The sequence below is a fragment of the Carcharhinus amblyrhynchos genome, chromosome 8, assembly GCF_965287045.1.
Source record: "Carcharhinus amblyrhynchos chromosome 8, sCarAmb.v2.hapA, whole genome shotgun sequence".
NCBI lineage: Eukaryota > Metazoa > Chordata > Chondrichthyes > Carcharhiniformes > Carcharhinidae > Carcharhinus > Carcharhinus amblyrhynchos.
Window position 1 is genome coordinate 50,035,942 of NC_137331.1, and position 22,079 is coordinate 50,058,020.

A 22,079-nucleotide genomic window follows, 5' to 3' on the forward strand; every position below is an offset into this window, starting at 1 on the left:
CCATTAGGAGGCTTATATAAACTGTCAATCTCTGACATGAAATTTGCCTGCAGTTTAGCTAAAATGTTACCATGCTCAAAATTGCAGCACTATTAATAGGCACTAGTTTTTTTTCCAAGAACATGTACAAGAAATAGCTGGATGTTCCTAGATAGAAAAACACAGCTAAATCACAGCATTACTATTTCTGTATTTAGTACACAACAATGATGTGTCACATATCAGATTAACCCAAGTATTTTCTATAAACACATATGATTTAAGCATTTCTATTGGTAAATTAAATCCAAAGAAAACCAGAGAATTAATTAGAATTACTATGTAGGTACCTCCATTTTTGTTACATAGGCTAGAATACCCACTCAAGCAAGATTTGTATGAAGAGGACAGCTAATAGAGCAAGTATTATAAAATGATTATTAAACATCATAAAAAGGTGTACACAATATAATGGATTATTCAGTGCCAATTGAAATTTGAAAGCACGTGGGCTTCAGAAGCAAGCTAATTATGATTTTCACAGTGCACGTGCATCATTTCCAACTTTAAAAAGCATATTATGTAAAAGCAAAAGCACACTTTAAACCAGAACTTTCACAATTTCCCCCCCACAGTTAGCCTATTTGCTTGAGCCAAGAAAGGCCCTATGTAGAATTTCAGCCTGTATCAAGTTACTTTATTTCAATAATGCTATTCACACAAGAGTTTATATCCCACGTCAAAGCACCTCAATTATCCAAATCTACAGGCTTTAGATATAAATTGGAAACAGCTAAGATTTGCAGATCATGAGCACCCCACACTCCCACTTGATTCAGTATCATCTGGAGCACTGGATCCCCTTACCCTATGCTAAAATAAAGCAAAAGCATGTGTTTGAATAATACTATATTCACAAAATGAAAACAAAATCCTCTTACCAGCTACACTTTTCCCACCTACAGATGGCTGCGGAATGCGTGTTGATGCACTAGGTGTTGACACTGGTGAATTAGTCTTCTTAAGCACTGGAGACTTGTACTGTATATTGATAAAGACAATTCAAAGACCAAGTTATTCACAAAGCACAGAATGATATAGCACAGAAAGCAGCAGTTTGGTCTATTGTGTTTATATCAGCTCTCCAATTTCTTTGTCACGTCTGAAAACTTTTAACTTTTCATATTTTTATCCAACTCCCTTATCCCGTTATGTTTAGATCACAATTGCTGCATAAAAATATTTCTCCTCATATCACCCTAGGAGTTTCATTTACAAATGAACTCTGGTTACCAACTATCCTACCACTGTGACCACTTTTTCTTTACTCTATCAAAGGCTTCAAGGTTTTGAATACCTCTTATGAAATCATCTCTTAACCTTTTCTGTTTTAAAGAAAAATCACTCCAGGTTCTTCAGTCTCTGCATATAAAACTTAAGGCTTTCACCCCTGATGCCATTCTCACAAATCTCCTCCAAATTCTCCCCAACGCTTGACATCTTTCGTAAAGTGCAGTGTCCAGAATGAACTCCAATATGCCAGCTGATGTTTTATAAAAAGTATAGCAAAGTTTCCACGTTATTGTATCTTATGTCATTCATTATTTAGAAAAGGTTCCCCTATGCCTTTTTTAATTATCTTCTCAACTTGTCCTGCCACCTTCAATGATCTGTGTGCCCACATCAACAAGTCTTTATTCTGAACCTCCTTCAATTTTCCATTAATTTATATTGTCTTTCCTCACTCTTCTTACTAAAATAAATCCCCTCTCATTCTCTACATTAAAGATCATCCAACTGGCATCTTCCCATTTTACTAGTATATATCCTCCCAGCCCCCACATTGATGTTTGGTGGGGAACACTATTGCACACTTCCTTCCAATCTGCAGAAGAAAATAACCCTCTGCAATTAAAATGGCCAATGGACAGAAAGCAATTTTCCATTCATGCAGCCACTTCCCCTTTATCCTATGGGTATAATTTTTTCTAACAAGCCTATAATGTGGTACTTTTTCAAAAACCCTTTGGAAGTCCACATCAACCACCCTACCTTATTTGTTGCTTCAAAGAAGTTAATCAAGCTAGTCAAACAATTTTTATGCTCAAATGTTTTGAGTGCTACCAACTGAGCATGAAGCACTTCCTAACACTGGTCCTAAAACTTCTCTTTCACGAAACTTAATCTGTGTCTCAATAATCAAACAATTCGTATTCCAAAATTAAGTTTTTGATTCATTTTATCTAGACAATTTAATGTTTTGTACATTTCTATTAATGTCTCATCTGAATCAACTCTTTCACAGCTAAAGAGATTAGTTTATTTTGCCTTTCTCCTCATACTTGATGTCTTGATAAAAGGGGTCAGTCTCAAGGCACTTTGCTACTTCACCTACAGGGCCTGAATGTTTCCTTTGTATCTCAACTGACCAAAACTGAAAAGTACTGCAGTTAAAGAATGTGATATGTTACATTTTCCATTATGACAATCCCAAGTTAAAAATAAGTAAATTTGAAGGACTACATCAAATGCACTTAAAATGTTCATATATGATCCATCTTCCTTTTTTGATTATTTTCACTGATAACTATTTCAACGTAAAGCACTGTATCAGAAAGCACAAATGTGTAAGTTTTGTGTTCTTCACTTTCTAAGCAGGTCACAGTGGGTTTTTCATTATAAAATATAAATCCAATGCTATTTTCAAAGTAAGAGAAGGAAAAGCATAGAGGTCAGGTTAGCTAAGCATAACAGGCACGTAGTAATCACTCAAATAATCACATATGACTACTGAAGTTTTTTTGGAGACCATCAGCTAGCACCACTATACAGAGTCCATTTTGTCACTACAGTAAAATTGAAGAGGTCACTCCTGGAAAACGTCAGACATCTGGACCAAAATTCAATATAGTCTGGCTTTGGTTTCAAGGTTTGTTGTACAGAACATCTGTCTTACAAAGAAACGTCTTCATGGAGGCCATAGAGGAGGAAAGCTCCAAATTCTAATAAAAGAACACAGGCAATAGCAGCAGAAACAAGAATAGGAATACAACTCATTGTTGATTGCAAAGGATGTTTGTGATGGCTTGCTACAGGAAATTTAAGAATCACTTCTCTAACATTGAACAGCTGTCTAGATCTTCCTCACTTTTTTATTTATTCTTTCACAGGATGTGGGCATTGTAGGTTAGATCACCATCTGCTGCCCATTCCCAAATGTTCTTCATAAAGTGCTGATGAGTCACCTTCTTGAACTCCTGCAGTCCGTGTGATGTAGGTATACCGTTGAGTAAATTTAAGAAAGAGGTGGACAGATTTTAATTAGTAAGGGTTTGAAGTGCTTACAGAACAGGCAGGACAGTGTAGTGGAGGCAGAGATGAGATCAGCCCACGATCATATTAAATGGCACAGCAGGTTTGAGGAGCTGAATTGCCAACTCCCACTCTTATGTACCAGTGCTGTTAGGAAGGGAGTTCCAGGATTTTGACAGAGCAACAGTAATTGAACAGCAATACAATTCCAACTCACGAAGAGTGGCTTGGAGGAGAAATTGCAGATGGTGGTGTTCCAATGCATCTACCACCTTATTCTTTTGGGTGAAACATCATGGGTTTGGAAGATGTTATTAAAGGAGGCTCGACAAACATCTTGCAGATGGTGCACTTCTGCCATGTGTGTCTACGGTGGAGAAAATGAAGGTGGTAAATGGGGTGCCAATTAAGCAGGTCGCTTTGTGTTGGGTGTTATCAAGTTTCTTCAGTGTTGTTTAAGGTGTACGCAGCAAGTTTAGTGAAGGGCAGTCAATCACACTCCGACTCGTGGCTTGTAGATGGCGACAGGCTTTGTGGAGTCAGGAAGCAACTTAATTGCCATAGAATTCCCAGCCTTTGACCTGCTCTTGTAGCCATTGTATTTATATGGCTGGTCTAGTGAAGTTTGTGGTCAATGGTAACTCCAGGATATCGATAGCAGGAAATTCAGCAAGGGAGACTGTTAGATTTTTTTCTTGTTGGTCATTGCCTGGGACTTGTGTGGTATGACTGTTACTTTCCACTTATTGGCTGAAGCCTGAATGTTGGCCAGATCTTGCTGCATACGGACACAGAGTTCTTAAGTCTCTCAGCAGTTGCGAATGGTGCTGGACAATGATCTTCTGTCTGTCGTACGCGCATTGTTGAAGCAACTGAAGGTGGTTGAGTCGAGGAGATAACCCCAAGAAACTCCGTCAGCCATATCCTGGGACTGAAAGGACTTGCATCTAACAACCACAACCATTTTAAATTGTGCTAAGTATGATTCCAAAAACTGAAGTGTTTTTACATTGTCAGGGAGATGCCAGTACTGGAATAACTTCGCTAAGAGCACAACTAGTTCTAGAGCACGTCTTCAATGCTATTGCCGGAATGTTGTCAGTGCACATTACACGCAGTGCCTTCAGCTATTGTTAGGGACAAGTTCAAAAACTCCAAGATATATTATGAAGTTAGCCTACACCCCAACTATTTTTGATTTTGGCATTAATGTGAGTATAAGGTGTTTCACGCCAGGTGTGATTCCATTGACCTACTAAGCAGCTTTCATTAAAACAAACTTTATTTAACAGTTAAAATATAAAGAAAAGAATTAGCATAACTTTTACCAACTGAAATGCTTAAACATGACATGATACAATTCTTAACAGCCAGCTGTTTATATTAGTTCCAATTTAAGCAATATCCCTACAGATATAAATTCCTCTTCTGAATCAGTTAGCAAGACTGATTCTTGCTAACATGAATTCCTAGCCTTACAGCCTTTTAACCCCTCTGGACAGAGTTACTGAGACACACCTGTCTTCTGACTCTCAGACAGCAGTCTCCAGAGGAAAATCTATCTTCACATAGCAGAACTCCACAGAGAGAGAGAGAGAGGAGAAAACACCTCTTGCAAACCTCTGGAGAGAGAGTTATCCATTTCTTAGCAGGTCCCCAGACTTCAGTGTCCAGAAAGAGAGATAAAGAGCTAGTTCCTTGTCAAATTCAAACTGCAACCACCTGCCTTTCTCCTCTCTTTAAGCCGAGCTCCACTCATTCATGATTTATCTGCTTATCAATCAACCTAATCAAACCCTACTCTGAAAACCCCAGAGGACAACTTTAACATGACTAAACTGCATTAGCCCAGATTAAAACAAACACTCCAATAATTAGGAGCAATTAACCTTCTGCATGCGAGTTGCCAACTGTAGATAATGGGCATCGTAATCAAAGAATAATCATAAAATCATAGGTTAGGTAGCACAGCGGTTAGGACTGCTGTCTCTCAGCACCAGGGACCCGGGTTCAATTTCAGCCTTGGGTCACTGTCTGTGCAGAGTTGGCACGTTCATCCCATGTCTGCATGGGTTTCCTCTGGGTGCTCTGGTTTTCTTCCACAGTCCAAAAGCGTGTGGGTTAAATTGATTGACCATACTTGACCCTAATGTTTGGGGGGGGGGGGGTGTTGGTGGGTGGGGTAAATACATGGGGTTATGGGGATAGGGCCAAGATGGGATTGTGGTCAGTATAGATTCGATGGGCCGAATGGCTGCCTCCTGCTCTGCAGGGATTCTATGATTCTATAGACACAACTTTCCCCAGAAACATAATTATAAAATACATTTCTTAAAGGCAGTGTCATTACAATATCATTTGGAGAAAATTGAAATTGATATCTGAGATGCTGGGGACCTCAGCAGGAGTCAGAGGTGGATCACACACTGGCACTTTTGGCTCAAAATGTTTGTAAATATTTGCCTTTTGCACTGATGTACTGAGTTCCGCCATCTCTGAAAATGGGGATATTTATGGAGCTCCTCCTCCAGTTAGTTGTTTTAATCAACCACAGCCATTCATGACTGAATGTGGAAAAAATGCAGAGCTATGATCTGATTCATTGGCAGTGGGATTGCTTAGCTCTATGTTACTCTGTTGTCCTGCAATCTAACTTCACCAGGCTGACAGCTCATTTTGTTGAAATGCCTGGTAGTCCTCCTGGCACGCATTCCTGCATTCTTCATTCGAACCTCGACAGTTTTCCACAATCATTGATGATCTTATCTCTCTTCATTTTATCTTTCTTCCACTTTGCTTTCAGCAAATGATCTTACATCGAGTCAAATATAACTTATACTTCTGGTTTAGACTCCAGGGGCAGAATTTTACAAGATTGAATCAAAGTATCCAGCTAATGTGAAAATGGGAGAGTTCCTGATCCATTTTTTGGGCGAGTTTTCATACCCAATGTTATTTATTTAGTCATTGAAAATATGGGCTAGCCCATTTTTACCTGCTGCAGGCAGCGGGCTGGGCTTATTTACTAGGCAGCCAGCCTGCAGAGAGCTATTGCGCATGTCCAGACCTCTGATGTTGCACATGTACAATAGCAGCAGGGATCTCAGACTGAGCGCGCTGTCAGGCCCCTGCTGCTACAGGCATCTTAATAAACTCTTTCCCTCACAACAGTCATGGAGCCCCCAGTGATCATGAGCTCCCCATCGCCTGAAATGCAGTCCCACCCCCAACCAGACCAACTCAGCACCTCCCCCACCACTGATCGCATCTGAGTGGCAGCAAACCCCTTCCTCCCCTAATCAGGGCACCTCTTCAAGCCTACCCTCATAGGCCCTGCCCAATGGGCAATACCAAAATGCCCAGTGGGCATTACCCAGGTACCTGGCTGGCAGTACTAAGGTGGCATTGCCAGGCTGGTACTGTCCAAGGGGCACCCCCCTTGCCTTTGACCTCCTCAAGGAGCCTCATTCATGGAAAGCAGGTATTTTCCTCACCTGAGAGGACTTTGCCATAAGGGCAACTGAGCCCAGAGGATTCATGAAGATTTAAGTGAATTTAAATAAATTATTCAGCCTCTTGCCCATTTCTGACAACCGGCTTACCTCGTCAAAAATCCAGCTCCCGTAAAATGGCAAGAGCCAAGAAATTGGGTGTGATCCTGATTTCTCAACTCTTGTGCGATTTTACTGACTCACTCGCCCATCAATGGATGAGGTAAACTGATAAAATTCTACCCCATGTGTCAATAAATAATCTTCAATTTGGTTGCTTGAAGAGATGTTGTTGCTCACAAAAATCAGAGATACCCTGTAGACAATGCCAAGATGCATTGGCAATCTGATAACAGCAAATCACAGTGTAGAAACCCACCACAATTTTGTTGGCAAATGAAATGAATAGTGAGATGTGATTGCAAAATACAAACCATTGGCAACTATATATGCACTACCAAATAAGTATTTTCTGTTACCACTAGAAATTTTATCACCTTTAAACAAGACATCATTGGTGTGTTTTACCTGCGCTGTAGTGCTTTGTTTCCCTTTGATACCAGCAGGTTTAGACTTGGCAATACGTGCAGCCTGCTCTTTGCAGAAAGAAATGTGTCTGTCTGCAGCATTCTCATTGAATCTTCTCTGGCAATATGGGCATTGGACATAATCTGTTAAAAAAAGAAATTGGACAAATACATTAAAGAGAACTGGGATTCCTATAAACACTTTTCTGGTGCGAAATCAAAACTAATGATGTTCTACATGAAGTGGCTGTATTTATGTTAAAATCTTAACATGCTCAACTACTAAACTGAGCACCGACACAAAGGGCAGAATTCTCGATCTTGTCCATTCCCACCTCGCTGCCAGTGAGAATGTACAATTCGGCCCTCGACCAAACTCCATTCACTGCAGCGGCACCGGAGAGTCCAAGCAACAGACAAGGTTTAAGGTTTCCAATGATATTGTCTTCCCAGTTAAAAATGGTTGAATTTGACAATATATAACAAACTGCTTGCATCAATATATCAACTTTCAGTTAGTACTATGTTTACATGGCAAACCAAGAATAATTGCAGATTGGAACTTAATTAATTTCCAATCACTTGAAATTGAATGTTGACAGAATGTGACATCAGAACAATCTGAATGACAGCAAATATAACAGAAATACACTCTGAAAAGCATTTTTTTTTAAATCAAACAAGAGGATACTGATGCAATACATCTAGCAATTCATTACGATGGCCACAAGGAAGCAAAATTGTCCAATGCAAGATATTTTCCAAAAACAGCACTAACAGCTTAAATGAATCCTACTGTACAGAAGGAGGCCTTTCGGCCCATCAAGCCTGCTGACCACAAACCCATCCAGGCCCTACTCCTGTAACCCCACATTTACCCTGCTAATCCCCCTGACACTAGGGTCAATTTAGCATACCAATCCACCTAACCCGCACATCTTTGGACTCAGAGGAAACTGGAGCACCCGGAGAGAGAACGTGCAAACGCCACACAGCCAGTGGCCTGAGGCCTGAATTGAACCCAGGACCTTGGAGCTGTGAGGCAACAATGCTAACCACTGCACCACCATGCCATCCCAAAAGAGTGGACGACACAGAAGGCTTTAACAATATTATGTGGAAGAATTTTGAGAGCTTTCACATCTTTGCTAGCGACACCCAAATTTACTCCACTATTTCCTCCAAAAGCCAGCATCTCCAACTACCCAAATACTCGAAACATTTACAGTTAAGCCATATTGTCTCAAAACGTCAACTCTGTTTCCCTCTCTCCACAGATGCTGCCAGAATTGCTGAGTTTATCTGGCATTTTCTGTTTTTATCTCCAACTACCAATTTGAAACTGCAGCAGGCAACGTTGCAGAGGGACCTCGGGGTCCTTGTGCATGAGTTGCAAAAACCCAGCCTGCAGGTGCAGCAGGTGGTCAGGAAGGCTAATGGGACGCTGGCCTTCATAGTGAGGGGGATTGAATATAAAAGTAGGGAGGTCTTGCTGCAGCTGTATAGGGCATTGGTGAGGCCGCAGCTGGAGTACTGTGTGCAGTTTTGGTCGCCGCACTTATGCAAGGATATTTTGGCCTTGGAGGGAGTGCAGAGGAGGTTTACTAAGCTGATACCGGAGGACTTCTGTTCACAAACAGGTCAATCAGGTCACAAACAGAAACTCAATTTATAAGATAATGGTTGGAATGTGAGTGCTTACAGATAATCAGGTCTTAAAAGGTACAGGCAATGTGAATGGAGAGAGAACGAAGCATAGGTTAAAGAGGTGTGTAATGTCTACAGCCAGGACAGTTAGTAAGGTTTTGCAAGTCGTGGGGGTTACAGATAGTGCGACATGAACCCAAGATCCTGGTTGAGGCCGTCCTCATGTGTGCGGAACTTGGCTATCAGTTTCTGCTCAGTGATTCTGTGTTGTCGTGTATCATGAAGGCTGCCTTGGAGAACGCTTACCTGAAGATCAGAGGCTGAATGCCTGTGACTGCTGAAGTGCTCCCCGACTGGAAGGGAACATCCCTGCCTGGTGATGGTTGAGCAGTGCTCATTCATTTGTTTTCATAGTATCTGCATGGTCTCACCAACATACTATGTCTCAAGACATCCTTTCCTGCAGCGTATCAGGTAGCTGGCTGAGTTGCAAGAGTACGTACTGTGATATCCTTCGTTGTCCAGTACTGCCCTGGAGCAGAGGAGCTACGACATCTTCTCCGGAGCTTTCAACATGTCATAGATGAAGAGGAACATCTCGCCAAGGCCATCCCCACACCCCCACTTCTTGCCTTTAAACAATCGCACAACCTCAAATAAATTGTCCGCAGCAAACTTCCCAGCCTTCTGGAAAACAGTGACCATGACACCAAACATCCCTGCCACAGCAACCTCTGCAAGACGTGCCATATCATCAACATGGATGCCATCATCTCACATGAGAATACCATCCACCAGGTACACGGTACATACTCTTGAAACTCGGCCAATGCTGTCTGTCTGAAATGCTGTAGGAAAGGATATCCCGAGACATGGTACACTGGGGAGACCATGCAGACGCTATGACAACAAATGAATGAACACCACTCAACAATCACCAGGCAGGAATGTTCCCTTTCAGTCAGGGAGCACTTCAGCAGTCACAGGCATTCAGCCTCTGATCTTCAGGTAAGTGTTCTCCAAGGCAGCCTTCACGGCACACGACAACGCAGAATCACTGAGCAGAAACTGATAGCCAAGTTCCACACACACGAGGAAGACCTCAACCGGGATCTTGGGTTCATGTCACACTCTCTGTAACCCCCATTACTTGCCTGGGCTTGCAAAATCTCACTAACTGTCCTGGCTGGAGACAATACACACTTATTTAACTTGTGCTTAGCTCTCTCTCCACTCACACTGTCTGTAGCTTTAAGACTTGATTACCTGTAAAGACTCAATTTACAAGATAATGGTTGGAATGCGAGTTTGTGCCTGTGTATGAGCTGTTTGTGAACACGAGTCCTTACTCACCTGATGAAGGAGCCTGAGACTCTGAAAGCTTGTGTTGCCAAATAAACCTGTTGGACTTTAACCTGGTGTTGTGAGGTTTCTTACTGTTCAAAGAGAAGTCCAGTTTTAATCTCTGTTTTCAAAAGCTTCTTGGAACTGAGAAAGACAGTAGTGCCTCCCCCGCTCTCTGGAGTTCGAGTTTTTGCTAAACGTTGCTGTTTTAGATGCTGCTTTTGAGTTGAGAGACAGAGAGAGAGAGCGCAATCGCTCTCTTTTTCTCTCTCTGAAGTCTAGAGACTGGAAGCTACCAGAGACCAAGTTTGTCTCTCTGAAGTTTTACTGTTAGGATATATCCTTCTCTGAAAACTGCTGTTAGGATCCCCGTCAAAAAGTGTTAAAAGTTGAAAATTCAGCAATACGTGAGCATATTGCATTTGTGCTAAGTGTGTACGTCTGTGAGATATTGTTTTAAATAGGAACAGAGATTGTTAGCTGTTAAGAATTATACTGTGTCATGTTTTAAGTTTTGTAATTTGTCAAAATTATGCTAACTCTTTTTCTTAGTGGGTCACTTAAACCATACCTGGAATGAAACACTTTATGCTCAAAATAACGTAAAACTCAAGGTCTCGGCTAACTTCATAAAGCACGAGAGTCTCTGGCCTGGATCTTTACAAGGATTAATGAAGAACTTCAAAATAACACAGCCATCCACAAAGCTTCGAAAGACCAAAGCCTTAGCAAGATTGTCGAGCACCATCAAGGATCCATCTGTACTTTCATAAAGCCACTGCACCTCCATTGCATTGTTATCCAAAAGATCTGATAGACAGACCTGGGCCCTGACAGCTGGAGAAGCCCAACCGTGTCTGCTGTCTCCAGCCCCCTGCAACAAACACAAGAGGTCAAAACAACGCAGAACAAGCGATCGGGATCCATTTCCAAACCCAGGTCTCAAAGGCTTGATAGTTTTTTCTTGAATTTGAAATGCCCAGCTTTCAAATTGCAAAGTATGGCAGTCAGTTCTCAAATTCAGTCAGAAATTTATCCTCCGCACCCCTTGAGATATCAGGCACATGGATATTGCTTCTGTGGCCCAATCTCCCTAAATTAGCCAGGATATCCAACATACCATGCAGCAGCATCTTCACCTGAGCCTCTACTAAGGTAATTGCCTACTTGACTGCCTGGATTCTTTCCTCCACTTCATCCATTGTTTTGGATATCTTGGAAGAGCATCAATGCAAGCCCCAAAGTTTTTTTGCTGGGGAGCCGAGACTGTCAATCACAGCTTTATCCACTATAGGCCATCACCTTGATGCCGATAACATCGCAGAGCGTGAACCCACTCATCAGCCAATCCACCAGTGTGAACAAGACCCTGCCCCATCTATCTCCGACTGCCTTGATCAAGCGAGGATCTTCTTGACTTTATTCAGCTTCCTGTCACCTCAGTTTAATCAGGATCTTCCAGGAGCAAAGCACAGAGTATACAATCCAGGATTAAATAATTACGGGTTGCGCATCAGGATAAATAAAAGGATTAAAAGATGAGTAGCGCCAGAGCCTTCGAAAACACAGTTGTTCCCACACATACATCATGTGATCCCCTCGATCTCTAAAATCTCCAAAAGTGGCATTGGGATCTTTACTTCTGACTTCAGTGCACATACCTTCTCGCAATAAAAAACAAATTGCAAACCGACGTGACAGGTTTATCAAGTTTCAGTTTGGGATTTGGGCAGCCTGGTAATGACCACCTGCCATATCTAACAGCAGGTGATGGGCATTAACTGGAGGTTCATTTATGTTCTGATGATTAAGAACAGACTGAATGTGGCTGTTAGGTTATGGGGTGAACGTTTGTAATGTGCATCTCTGTAAATAAATACTTCTGTTAAAAAGTGGCTTCAGTTCTATTCAACATCTGGCATTCTGAAGTGGAATACAATAGCACAGAATGATTTCTTTGGTAACCAAGAAAAACCTTTCATGCGGTAAACTAAAATCCCAGAGGACAGAAATGCAGAGTGCATTTGCAGAAAAGATTCATGAGAATGGTCCCAGGTATGAGGAACTGAGTTACATAGATAATTTGGAGAAGTTGGGACTGTTTTCCCTTGGTGTAGGTTGAGAGGAAATTTGTTAAAGGTATTCAAAACCATGAAGGGTCTGAACATTAGATAGGAAAAACTGTTCCCATTGGTGGAAAATAGAGAATAAGAGGACACAGTATAATGAAGATATTATATCAAATATTGATCTATAAATCATCAGCTAGACATACATATTGAATTTTTTTTTGAAAAGACCTCTTTTCCTAAACAAAGGACACTAACTTACCACAGCTACTATGCTGAATTTGCAAGACACAAGCTGTCATAATGAACAGAGTCTATGGAGCTCAGAAAGAGATCACATGATCTAGCATCTAACAAAGATTCAATAGTTAGACTGCGACTGGGTAATAGTCTTATTCAATCCCTGTTTCTTCTAAAACTTAACACTGAGCCATTTGTAATTTGAAAAACCTAACAGAAGACCTCATTGCCGCAAACAATGTTTCAAAAGAAGAATTCTGAACCAACACCACTGTCTCTAATGAGAAATCCAAAGATCCAACTACTTTAGACCAAACATTTCAACATTCCATTTTTTTTTAAAGATTTTAATGGTTACTTGGCCAAAGTTTTAATATATGATACTCTATAGACTATTACTTCTTTTTTGCATGCTTGGGGGTGGGAGGTGGAGTTGTTGTGTATGCTTGTAAGAACATAAGAAATAGGAGCAGGAGTAGGCCATCTAGCCCTTCGAGCCTGCCCCGCCATTCAATAAGATCATGGCTGATCTGTCGTGGCTCAGTTCCACATTCCCGCCCTCTCCCCATAACCCTTAATCCCCTCTCTTATCAAAAACCCATCAACCCGCATCTTAAAAATATTTAGCGAGGTAGCCTCCACCACTTCAACGGGCAGAGAATTCCAGAGATTCACCACCCTTTGAGTGAAGAAGTTCCTCCTCAACTCCGTTCTAAACCGCCCCCCCTTTATCTTGAGGCTGTGCCCCCTAGTCCTACTATCCTTTCTGAGCAGGAAGAGTCTCTCCACCTCTATCCTATCCAACCCATTCATCATCTTATACGTCTCAATGAGATCTCCCCTCATTCTTCTAAACTCTAACGAGTACAAGCCTAGTTTATTCAGCCTCTCCTCATAGCTCAACCCCCTCAACTCCGGTATCAGCCTAGTAAACCTCCTCTGCACTCCCTCCAAGGCCAAAATATCCTTGCGTAAGTACGGTGCCCAAAACTGCACACAGTACTCCAGCTGCGGCCTCACCAATGCCCTATACAGCCGCAGCAAGACCTCCCTACTTTTATATTCAATCCACCAAGATTGGTGGAACGGCAAATTGTGCGGACGGTGTGGAGAGTCTACAGAAGGATCTAGATAGGCTGGGCGAATGGGCCAGGAAATGGCAAATGGAATTTAATGTTGGCAAGTGCAAGGTGGTCCACTTTGGTAGGAATAATGGTAGGAAGGATTATTACTTACGTGGCGAAAAACTGCAGCAGGCGACGGTGCAGAGGGACCTTGGGGTCTTTGTGCATGAGTCGCAAAAACCCAGCTTGCAGGTGCAGCAAGTGGTCAGGAAGGCGAATGGGATGCTGTACATTAGTGAGTGGTTGGACGTGTCTGCACGTTAAATCTTTTGTCAATACTTTCTGCATCATTAGCTGAGTGTATTTTAGCAATAAAATTAACTCTTACTTGTTAACATAAGGAACTTGGTTGGCTTATTTCTCATACAGAGCTATAATAAATATATATATTAAATTGGAAACATCACCTCCCTAAGTTCAAACTGTGTTACGACTAACTCAGGAGTGGGACAGAGAGATGTGTCAGTTCATCCCTGTTAAACTGGTCATAACAGCAGACACAGTAATTGGTGAAAGAAGCAAATGGTAACATGAACAAAAACTTTTTCATGCAGAGTGTGATTACAACCAGAATGCACTGCCTGAGTGTATGGTGGAGGCAGTTTCAATTGCAGCATTCAAGGGGAATTGTATAATTACCTAAAAAGAAAAAATGTGTAGGGCTATGGGGAGAAAGCAAGGGAGTGGTACTAGGTAAAGTATTCTGACAGCGAGTTGGCATAGACACAATGGGCCAAATAGCCTCTTTGTGCTTAAACAAAAAAAAGCAAGTGTAAATTGTCAGGATGTGATTATCCTCCAATGATCCTGGGAGTCTGAATCAATTACCAGTAAAGGAATGAAGTAGATCTGTGGACATGAGTTACATTCATGAAAGAGAAAACAAATATGGGTTTGGCATTATTGCTCCCTAGAAGAAATAAAATCAAAGTATTTTGTGAGAAGGATACCTATCAAGTGGATAGTGAAGGCTGTTTGGATCTTCTCGGATGAAATCAACAAGAAAAATGAACTGTTAAATCTGTGAGACATGGTCAGGATTTGACAGATTTCAGGAATTCCATTGAAGATATCATCAACGTGAACAGATTGTATAAACAATTATCAAAATTCAATTTGTGGATCCCTGGATAAGCACCAGTTTTAAATTACCAGGGTGTCTCATATGAACAGGCAATTGGTTCTAACTAATGTTTGGTTCTCAGAGAAAGGAGACCCTGGTGGATCAGGTGTCTATTGCCTTAAAAAAATTCCTTGGGAAATAGTCATTTCCTTCAGCCTTTAAGAAGCAAATGTGACATTTCATAGTGACATGGGAGACTTGATGATTATCAGGTCTTGAAATAGTCCAGCTACCAAATCCAGGTGTCAATACAATGGAAGGAATTGTAAGAAATAACAAGGAAGAAACAGGCAATATAAGGATGAAAGCTTTTAAGCAGAAGCGTCTATTTCAACAAAAGACAAAACTGGAACAAAAATAATGGCCAAACAAATACCAGGACTGTACAGAACAATTAAAAAGGTGCTTCAGGTGTGATTTAAAGTAAATTGTGCTTCATAACCATGCGCTGGAATAATTTTACAGTTAATTATTAAATTGGAAATGCTAACAGCACACTGGGCAAAAAAGTTGCAGTTAATTATTAACTTAGGATTGCTAACCGACAAACAATGTATTGAGATAGAACTAATTATTAATTTAGACTTCTTAAATCAATACTTAGGGGAAAACAATTACGTGAGACATTGGGCTTGGTCATCAACACATAGCGGAATAGACCAAGGTGTAAAAGTTCAACCAATTCACACAGACAACATTTGGCATTCAAACCAGCAGGTGGAAACAAATTTACATGAAATTGTTAAACTGGGATGGAAATTAATACAAAATGTACAAATTTGAAGTTAATTGTTAAATTGGATATTGGATAATACGATGACACAATTGTAAAATTGGGCTTGAGAATGAATACACAAGCAGAACATTACAAGTTTTAAAAGAATTGGGCTTCATAACACAGAGGAGAACATTAGTTAATTGTTAATTTGGACTTCATTATTCAGTGAACTAATTGTGAGCTAATTATTAGATTAGACTTGATAACTAATGCACAGGAGGGCACAGTTAGTTAATCATTGGATTGGGTTTGAATTCAATACAAAGGGAATACTGTTGAATTTTAAGTTATGTTTGGTAATGAATACTCAGGGTAGAAAGTTTAGTCAGTTGTTAAATTTTGTTCATTAAAGCGTACTATGGGGGAACAAAGCTATATTTTATTCAATTGGTCCTGGTAACCAATTTACAGGGGAACACGGTTGGTAACTAACACAGGAAAAAAAAACATAACAGTTATAGTTAATTGTCAAATTTGGCTTAGTATCCAAGATAGTGAAAAATTTAATTATTAGTTTGGGTTTCAAACGACAACATAAATGGAACATTGTTACAGTTGATTTTTGAATTAGAGTACACGGGAATAAATCTGCATTGAAAATATGTACTTGGGCTTGTTAACCATCGCACAGGGAGACGAGTTACATCTTTTGATGTGTTGGAGTTAAGTCCAACAATGAAGCACCTTCAAAGAATATAATGTTTTATTTGCCTTTAAATTATTAAGTTAAATTTATTAAAATCTATCCTTGGGTTTTCAGCCTTAGGTCATCCAAATAATATGAAGCTAGTCATTTTTAAGCAATACTTGATATGCTAATCTTCCCAATGAATATTCCAGTGCAGCTCGCCAGAACAGACGAACTGTGGTTTCTGATAGATGAGAATGGGAAATGCACACCTTATCATAACCTCCTCTGCGGACCATCTATACTTGGCTCACTCACGCGCAGAGCTCCCCCTGCATAAGCCCCCCACCTCTCCACCATGGCATGACCTAACTCGAGCTTTGCTAGCAAAACAAGACTGGGAAGTTTGCACGCGAAGCCAAACTGGTTTGTGGTTTTGGCCTCGTATGTAATCTTCCTGATTCACCAAGCCGATTAACTGGTGTGGCAAGCCAGTGAGGTCACACTCCGTATATCCATTTAATATTGTGCAGATATTCATTCCTTGTGAGATAATGTATACCCTACAAAATGTCAATGTGAAAAAAGACTAAACTGATTTTGCTGGCTTTAAACAGATGGTGGAGAAAGGAACTCTCAAATTAAACGGCTGCAGGGAAGTCACGAACTGCCTGTTTGACAAAATGAAATACATTACAAAGAAATGATTTGTTGTTTTGAGAGGGGCATGCATCTCTAACTTATTTTAAAATTTTGGCTGTAGATTTGTTGTGATACCATGCTTTATATTAAAAAAATGAATTTACTAGCTGGAACCCCAGAGTTGATTTAAAAAAGACTAATCACTCCAGTGTCTTGGGATCACAGTCAAAGATTGCTGCACATTTGCATCGCTTTACCTTCTACATTCCACAAACCATTGAAATTGAAACAATCTGTCTGAAAAGCCACAGCAGGAACAATGGCCTTGAAAAGAGGATGAAAGGGGGCCTTCTCTCATCCTATTAGTAAAGAGACCAGACAATCATTTAGGTACTCAACTGGGTGGAGACAAATCATTAACCACGATAACTTGGAAAATTGGACACTAACAAAAGAGGGAATTCTCAGTCCCGATCTAATCAAGTTACAACTGGAATACACTAGCCATGACCTTATTTGGAACATTAGGCAGTTGGAGAGGTCACGCAACAAGCCAATCTTTTGTGAACTTTAAAGCACTTGCTTTCACTCCAGAACAGGAATAGTCCATGGCGGTGTTTACCCTCAATTTTTCTCATGTCCATCCTCATTTAGTCATCCGTAAACCCTCTATTCCTTTTCTCCTAAATGCACATCTTGCCTCCCCTTTACTGCATCTTACATTTGTTTCTACCACTCCCTGTGTAAAAGGTTCTGCATTCTCACCATTCTCTGAATAAAGAATGGCCTATTTACGCGCTGTAAAATCTGTGTAACTGTAATAACTCCATGGGGGCGAAAGTCCTGTCACCAAGTTACTTTATTTACACCATACATCGCTACACAGCTCTCCAGTTGCTCCCTGCTGAAATGCAGACAGGGAGTCTGACACACTTGCTTCATGATGTGGATATGCCGGCGTTGGACTGGGGTAAACACAGTAAAAAATCTGACAACACCAGGTTTCAGTCCAACCAATTTATTTGATAGTAAACTCACTAGCTTTCGGGTTAGCCCCTTCGTCAGGTGAATGGAGAGTTCTGGCCTCAGGCAGAGCATATAAAGCACAGACAGTTTACAGATTACTGATTAGAATGCGAATTCTAATGTAAAGATTCGCATTCTAATCAGTAATCTGTAAACTGTCTGTGCTTTACATGCTCTGTCTGAGGCCAGAACCCTCTATTCACCTGACGAAGGGACTAACCCGAAAGCTAGTGAGTTTACTATCAAATAAATCGGTTGGACTGAAACCTGGTGTTGTCAGACTTTTTACACTTGCTTCAAACAGGGAGTATGAGGCTCCCTGATTTAACCATTAATTAGGACTCACCAGGTACTTATTTTCTGTACCAACCAAATAAACTAAATCAAATTAACTGAGGGGTTCATACTCTAGAAAGCCAAGCTCAGTAGCCTGGCTGAAGTCATCACAGTAACAAAGGAAATATGCATTTAATCAGTAGGTAAATCAAAACAGTGGAATTTTGGCACTTGAAATATTCTACAGGTATTGAACACTACTGCAGTTATTTAAATAGTGGAACAGAATCAAAACATTGCCGATATTGGAAATATGAAATTAAAATAGAGAATGCTGGAAACATTCAGCAGCAAGGGCAGCATCTATGGCGAGAAAAACTTTTTGTATCACCAATATTCCATCATTTGGATCCACCAACATTTTACCTTTTGGATTCATCAACTTTAACAGACAACAATATTAACATTGCAGACCAAATAATTAAATATCAAGGACTTTTGATTTTAAAATATAATTTATCAAGCCTTCTTCAAACTAAAGTGATAATTCTACTTTGTGCATGCCATACCTGGATCATATAAAGGTGGAGGTGGTGGTGGAAGTGCACCCCCATCTTTCATTGTTTGGTTAATCTTTTTGGCCGCTCTGATGGTAGCAATAAAATTTTCATGTTTTACTCTCCAGTTTGAGGGCTTTTTGGGAGGCTCAGGCTACAAAATTGAAATAATATAGTGATTAATTATATACAACATACACTACATGCATCATCTTCATTTCCTGTGTCATGCTCAGTAATATAAATCTGTATAAATGCAAAGTAGTATCAATATTTCATGAAAGGAAACCATTTCAATGGTCATGGATTTTTAATGAGTCAATTTGAAAGAGGTCAATTCTTTTCTGCCATTTTCTCCTCAGTAACTGAGGCATGTAAGGTCCACAAAGTTTTGAAGAGAAAAGAACCAAAATTTGAATCTCATAATTAAACTTATCTACAATTTCTTCTGCGTATTTTAGCACCTACATTAAAGTTTCACTTCAAGGTACCAGCTTCTTCCAAAAACCTACAGTTCATATTTTTGCCTAGAAATGGTAACTCTGAAACGGAGGCAAATCCTACAGACTGAACATACAACAGCAGTGTTAAGTGAGCTAGATAATGGAATGCTTTATACTCAGTCCCTTGGTCTTTACCAACTGTTATATTATGTTCCGCCTTTCAAAACCTCAGGAAGGGCAAATTGCTTCTCAAATATAGAAATGTCTTTGAAAGCGTAGGCACTATTATACAATGGGAAATAAGACAATTTTACTGATGCAACATCTCACAAACTTTAACATGACTAAAGTCCCAGTTTTAAACTAACTGACTCAGTGGAAACTAGTGGATCAGATGCATGGTTTACAAAAATTTTAAGTTTACTTACCAATGAATCATCTGAGTGACTACTAGATGGGTCAGAATCATAGAGGTTTACAGCATGGAAATAGGCCCTTCCGTCCAACTTGTCCATGCCACCTTTTTTTTAAACCCCTAAACTAATCCCAATTGCCTGCATTTGGCCCATGTCCCTCTATACCCACCTTGCTCATGTAACTGTCTAAATGCTTTTTAAAAGACAAAATTATACCTGCATCTACCACCTCTGGCAGCTTCTGTGAAAACCACCAACCCTGAAAAAGTTGTCCCTCTGGACACTTTTGTATCTCTCTCCTTAAACCTATGCCCTCTAGTTTTAGACTTCTGTGTTTGGGAAAAGATATTGACTATCTAGTTGATCTTTTATAGAACGCTATAAGATCACCCCCTCAGCCTTCTACGCTCCAGAGAAAGAAGTCCCAGTCTACCCAGCCTCTCCTTATAATTCAAACCATTAAGTCCTGGTAGCATCCTAGTAAATCTTTTCTGCATTCTTTCTAGTTTAATAATATCCTTTCTACAATAGAATGACTAGAACTGTACACAGTATTCCAAGTGTGGCCTTACCAATGTTTTGTACAACTTCAACAAGATGTCCCAACTCCTGTGTTGAATGTTCGGACCAATAAACCAAGCATGCTGAATGCCTTCTTCACCACTCTGTCTACTTGTGACTCCATTTTCAAGGAGCTATGAACCTGTAACTCCTAGGTCTCTTTGTTCTGTAATTCTCCTCAACGCCCAATCATTAACTGAGTAAATCCTGCCCTGGTTCAATCTATCAAAATACATCACCTCGCATTTATCAAAATTAAATTCCATCTGCCATTCGCCAGTCCACTGGCTCAATTGATCAAGATCCCGTTGTAATTGGAGATAACTTTCTTCACTGTCCACTATGCCACCAATCTTGGTGTCATTTGCAAACTTATTAACCATGCCTCCTATATTCTCATCCAAATCATTAATATAAATGACAAATAACAGTGGACTCAGCACTGATTCCTGAGGCACACCGCTGGTCACAGGCCTCCAGTTTGAAAAACAACCCTCTACAACCATCCCCTGGCTTCTGTTAAGAAGCCAGTTTTGTATCCATTGAGATACCTCACCCTGGATCCCAAGAGATTTAACTTTATACAGCAACCTGCCATGCAGTACCTTGTCAAAGACCTTGCTAAAGTCCATGTAGACAACATCAACATCTATCTTCTTGGTTATCTCTTCAAAAAACTCAATCAAATGTGAGACACAATTTTCCACTCACAAAGCCATGCTGACTGTCCATAATCTGTCCTTGTATTTCTAAATACCTGTAGATCCTGTGTCTCAAAATGCCTTCCAACAACTTACCCACCACAGATGTAAGGCTCATTGGCCTGTAATTCTCAGGCTTTTCCCTGCAGCCCATTTTAAACAAAGACACATTTGCCATCCTCCAATCTTCAGGCATCTCATCTGTGACTCTCGGGTTATCCAATTTCCCTGATTAATATGCAGGAAACAAGGAAGAATACGTGGCAATCATTTGCTCACAAACCTCATTTTGACCTGTCACTGATAAATGCACAGTGCATTTGACGGACAATAGCCAGTGAAACAAATTTACAAAACTACATAAAAAGGGGTGCTTCTATGCCTCTGTTCATCATGTTATGGCCACAAGTTAATGGAAAGGGAATAACATCAAGTCAATTTTTTCATTAACAAGTGCACTAGAGTAAAAATAGAGTATCGTTCCTTGGTTTAGGAACCAACCTCCCACTTATAACATTGTTCTATGGGGAAAAACAGTTCCAATTTACAATGTTTCTGACTTATGAAGCAGTTTTCAGGAACCGATTGTTTCAGGTCCAAGGACAGCCTGTAACCACAATTAGTAGGTACTTTTACAAGTAAAATCATTGTGCACAGCCTCACCAGCCTGTTATATGTTGAGATAACTGTGTTACATAGGAGATCAAGGAGAACAAAAGTTAAGCTAGTCGGAGCAGATATCATAGCTTATGTGCAAAGTACATTCAGACAAAACAGAGCATCATGAGTTATACAACATTGCCATCAAAGCTGCTTATCAAGTCAACATTTTAGAAGCATCATCATTCCAGTAAAAAGGTGAGACATAACGATGTCACTCATTAGAATAAAGGCGTTATCAGCTCTGGAGAGGTTTCTAACCATCAGCCCAAAAGCTCCAACGTATCCATTAGATTGGCTATCTAATGCTGTTAACTTTGTCAGCTATCCAAGAAGTTTACTCTTGCATTCAGCTCACCAATTTATACCAGTTATGGAACTTACCATTTAATAATCAGCAACCAATTTAATGCAGAAACAATGATACAACAAACTGTCTTCACAACCTGTTATCATTGAATTAAGTATTAATTATGATCTTCAAATTGCTAGGTAAATTATATTAATTGTATGTACTAATACACAACATTCAGAA

At 40.2% G+C, this 22,079-nt stretch overlaps 1 protein-coding gene across 1 annotated transcript in view; it reads right to left on the bottom strand.

The window, feature by feature from the left end:
• The window catches only part of zc2hc1a (zinc finger, C2HC-type containing 1A), a 90,680-nt gene that overhangs the window by 46,597 nt on the left and 22,004 nt on the right, over positions 1-22,079 (bottom strand). The window contains exons 4-6 of the mRNA XM_080194055.1: positions 18,776-18,917; positions 7,311-7,453; positions 921-1,020 (exon numbers count right to left, since the gene is read on the bottom strand). Coding sequence (XP_080050181.1) covers positions 921-1,020; positions 7,311-7,453; positions 18,776-18,917 — 385 coding nt within the window. The remainder of the gene's footprint in view (positions 1-920; positions 1,021-7,310; positions 7,454-18,775; positions 18,918-22,079) is intronic.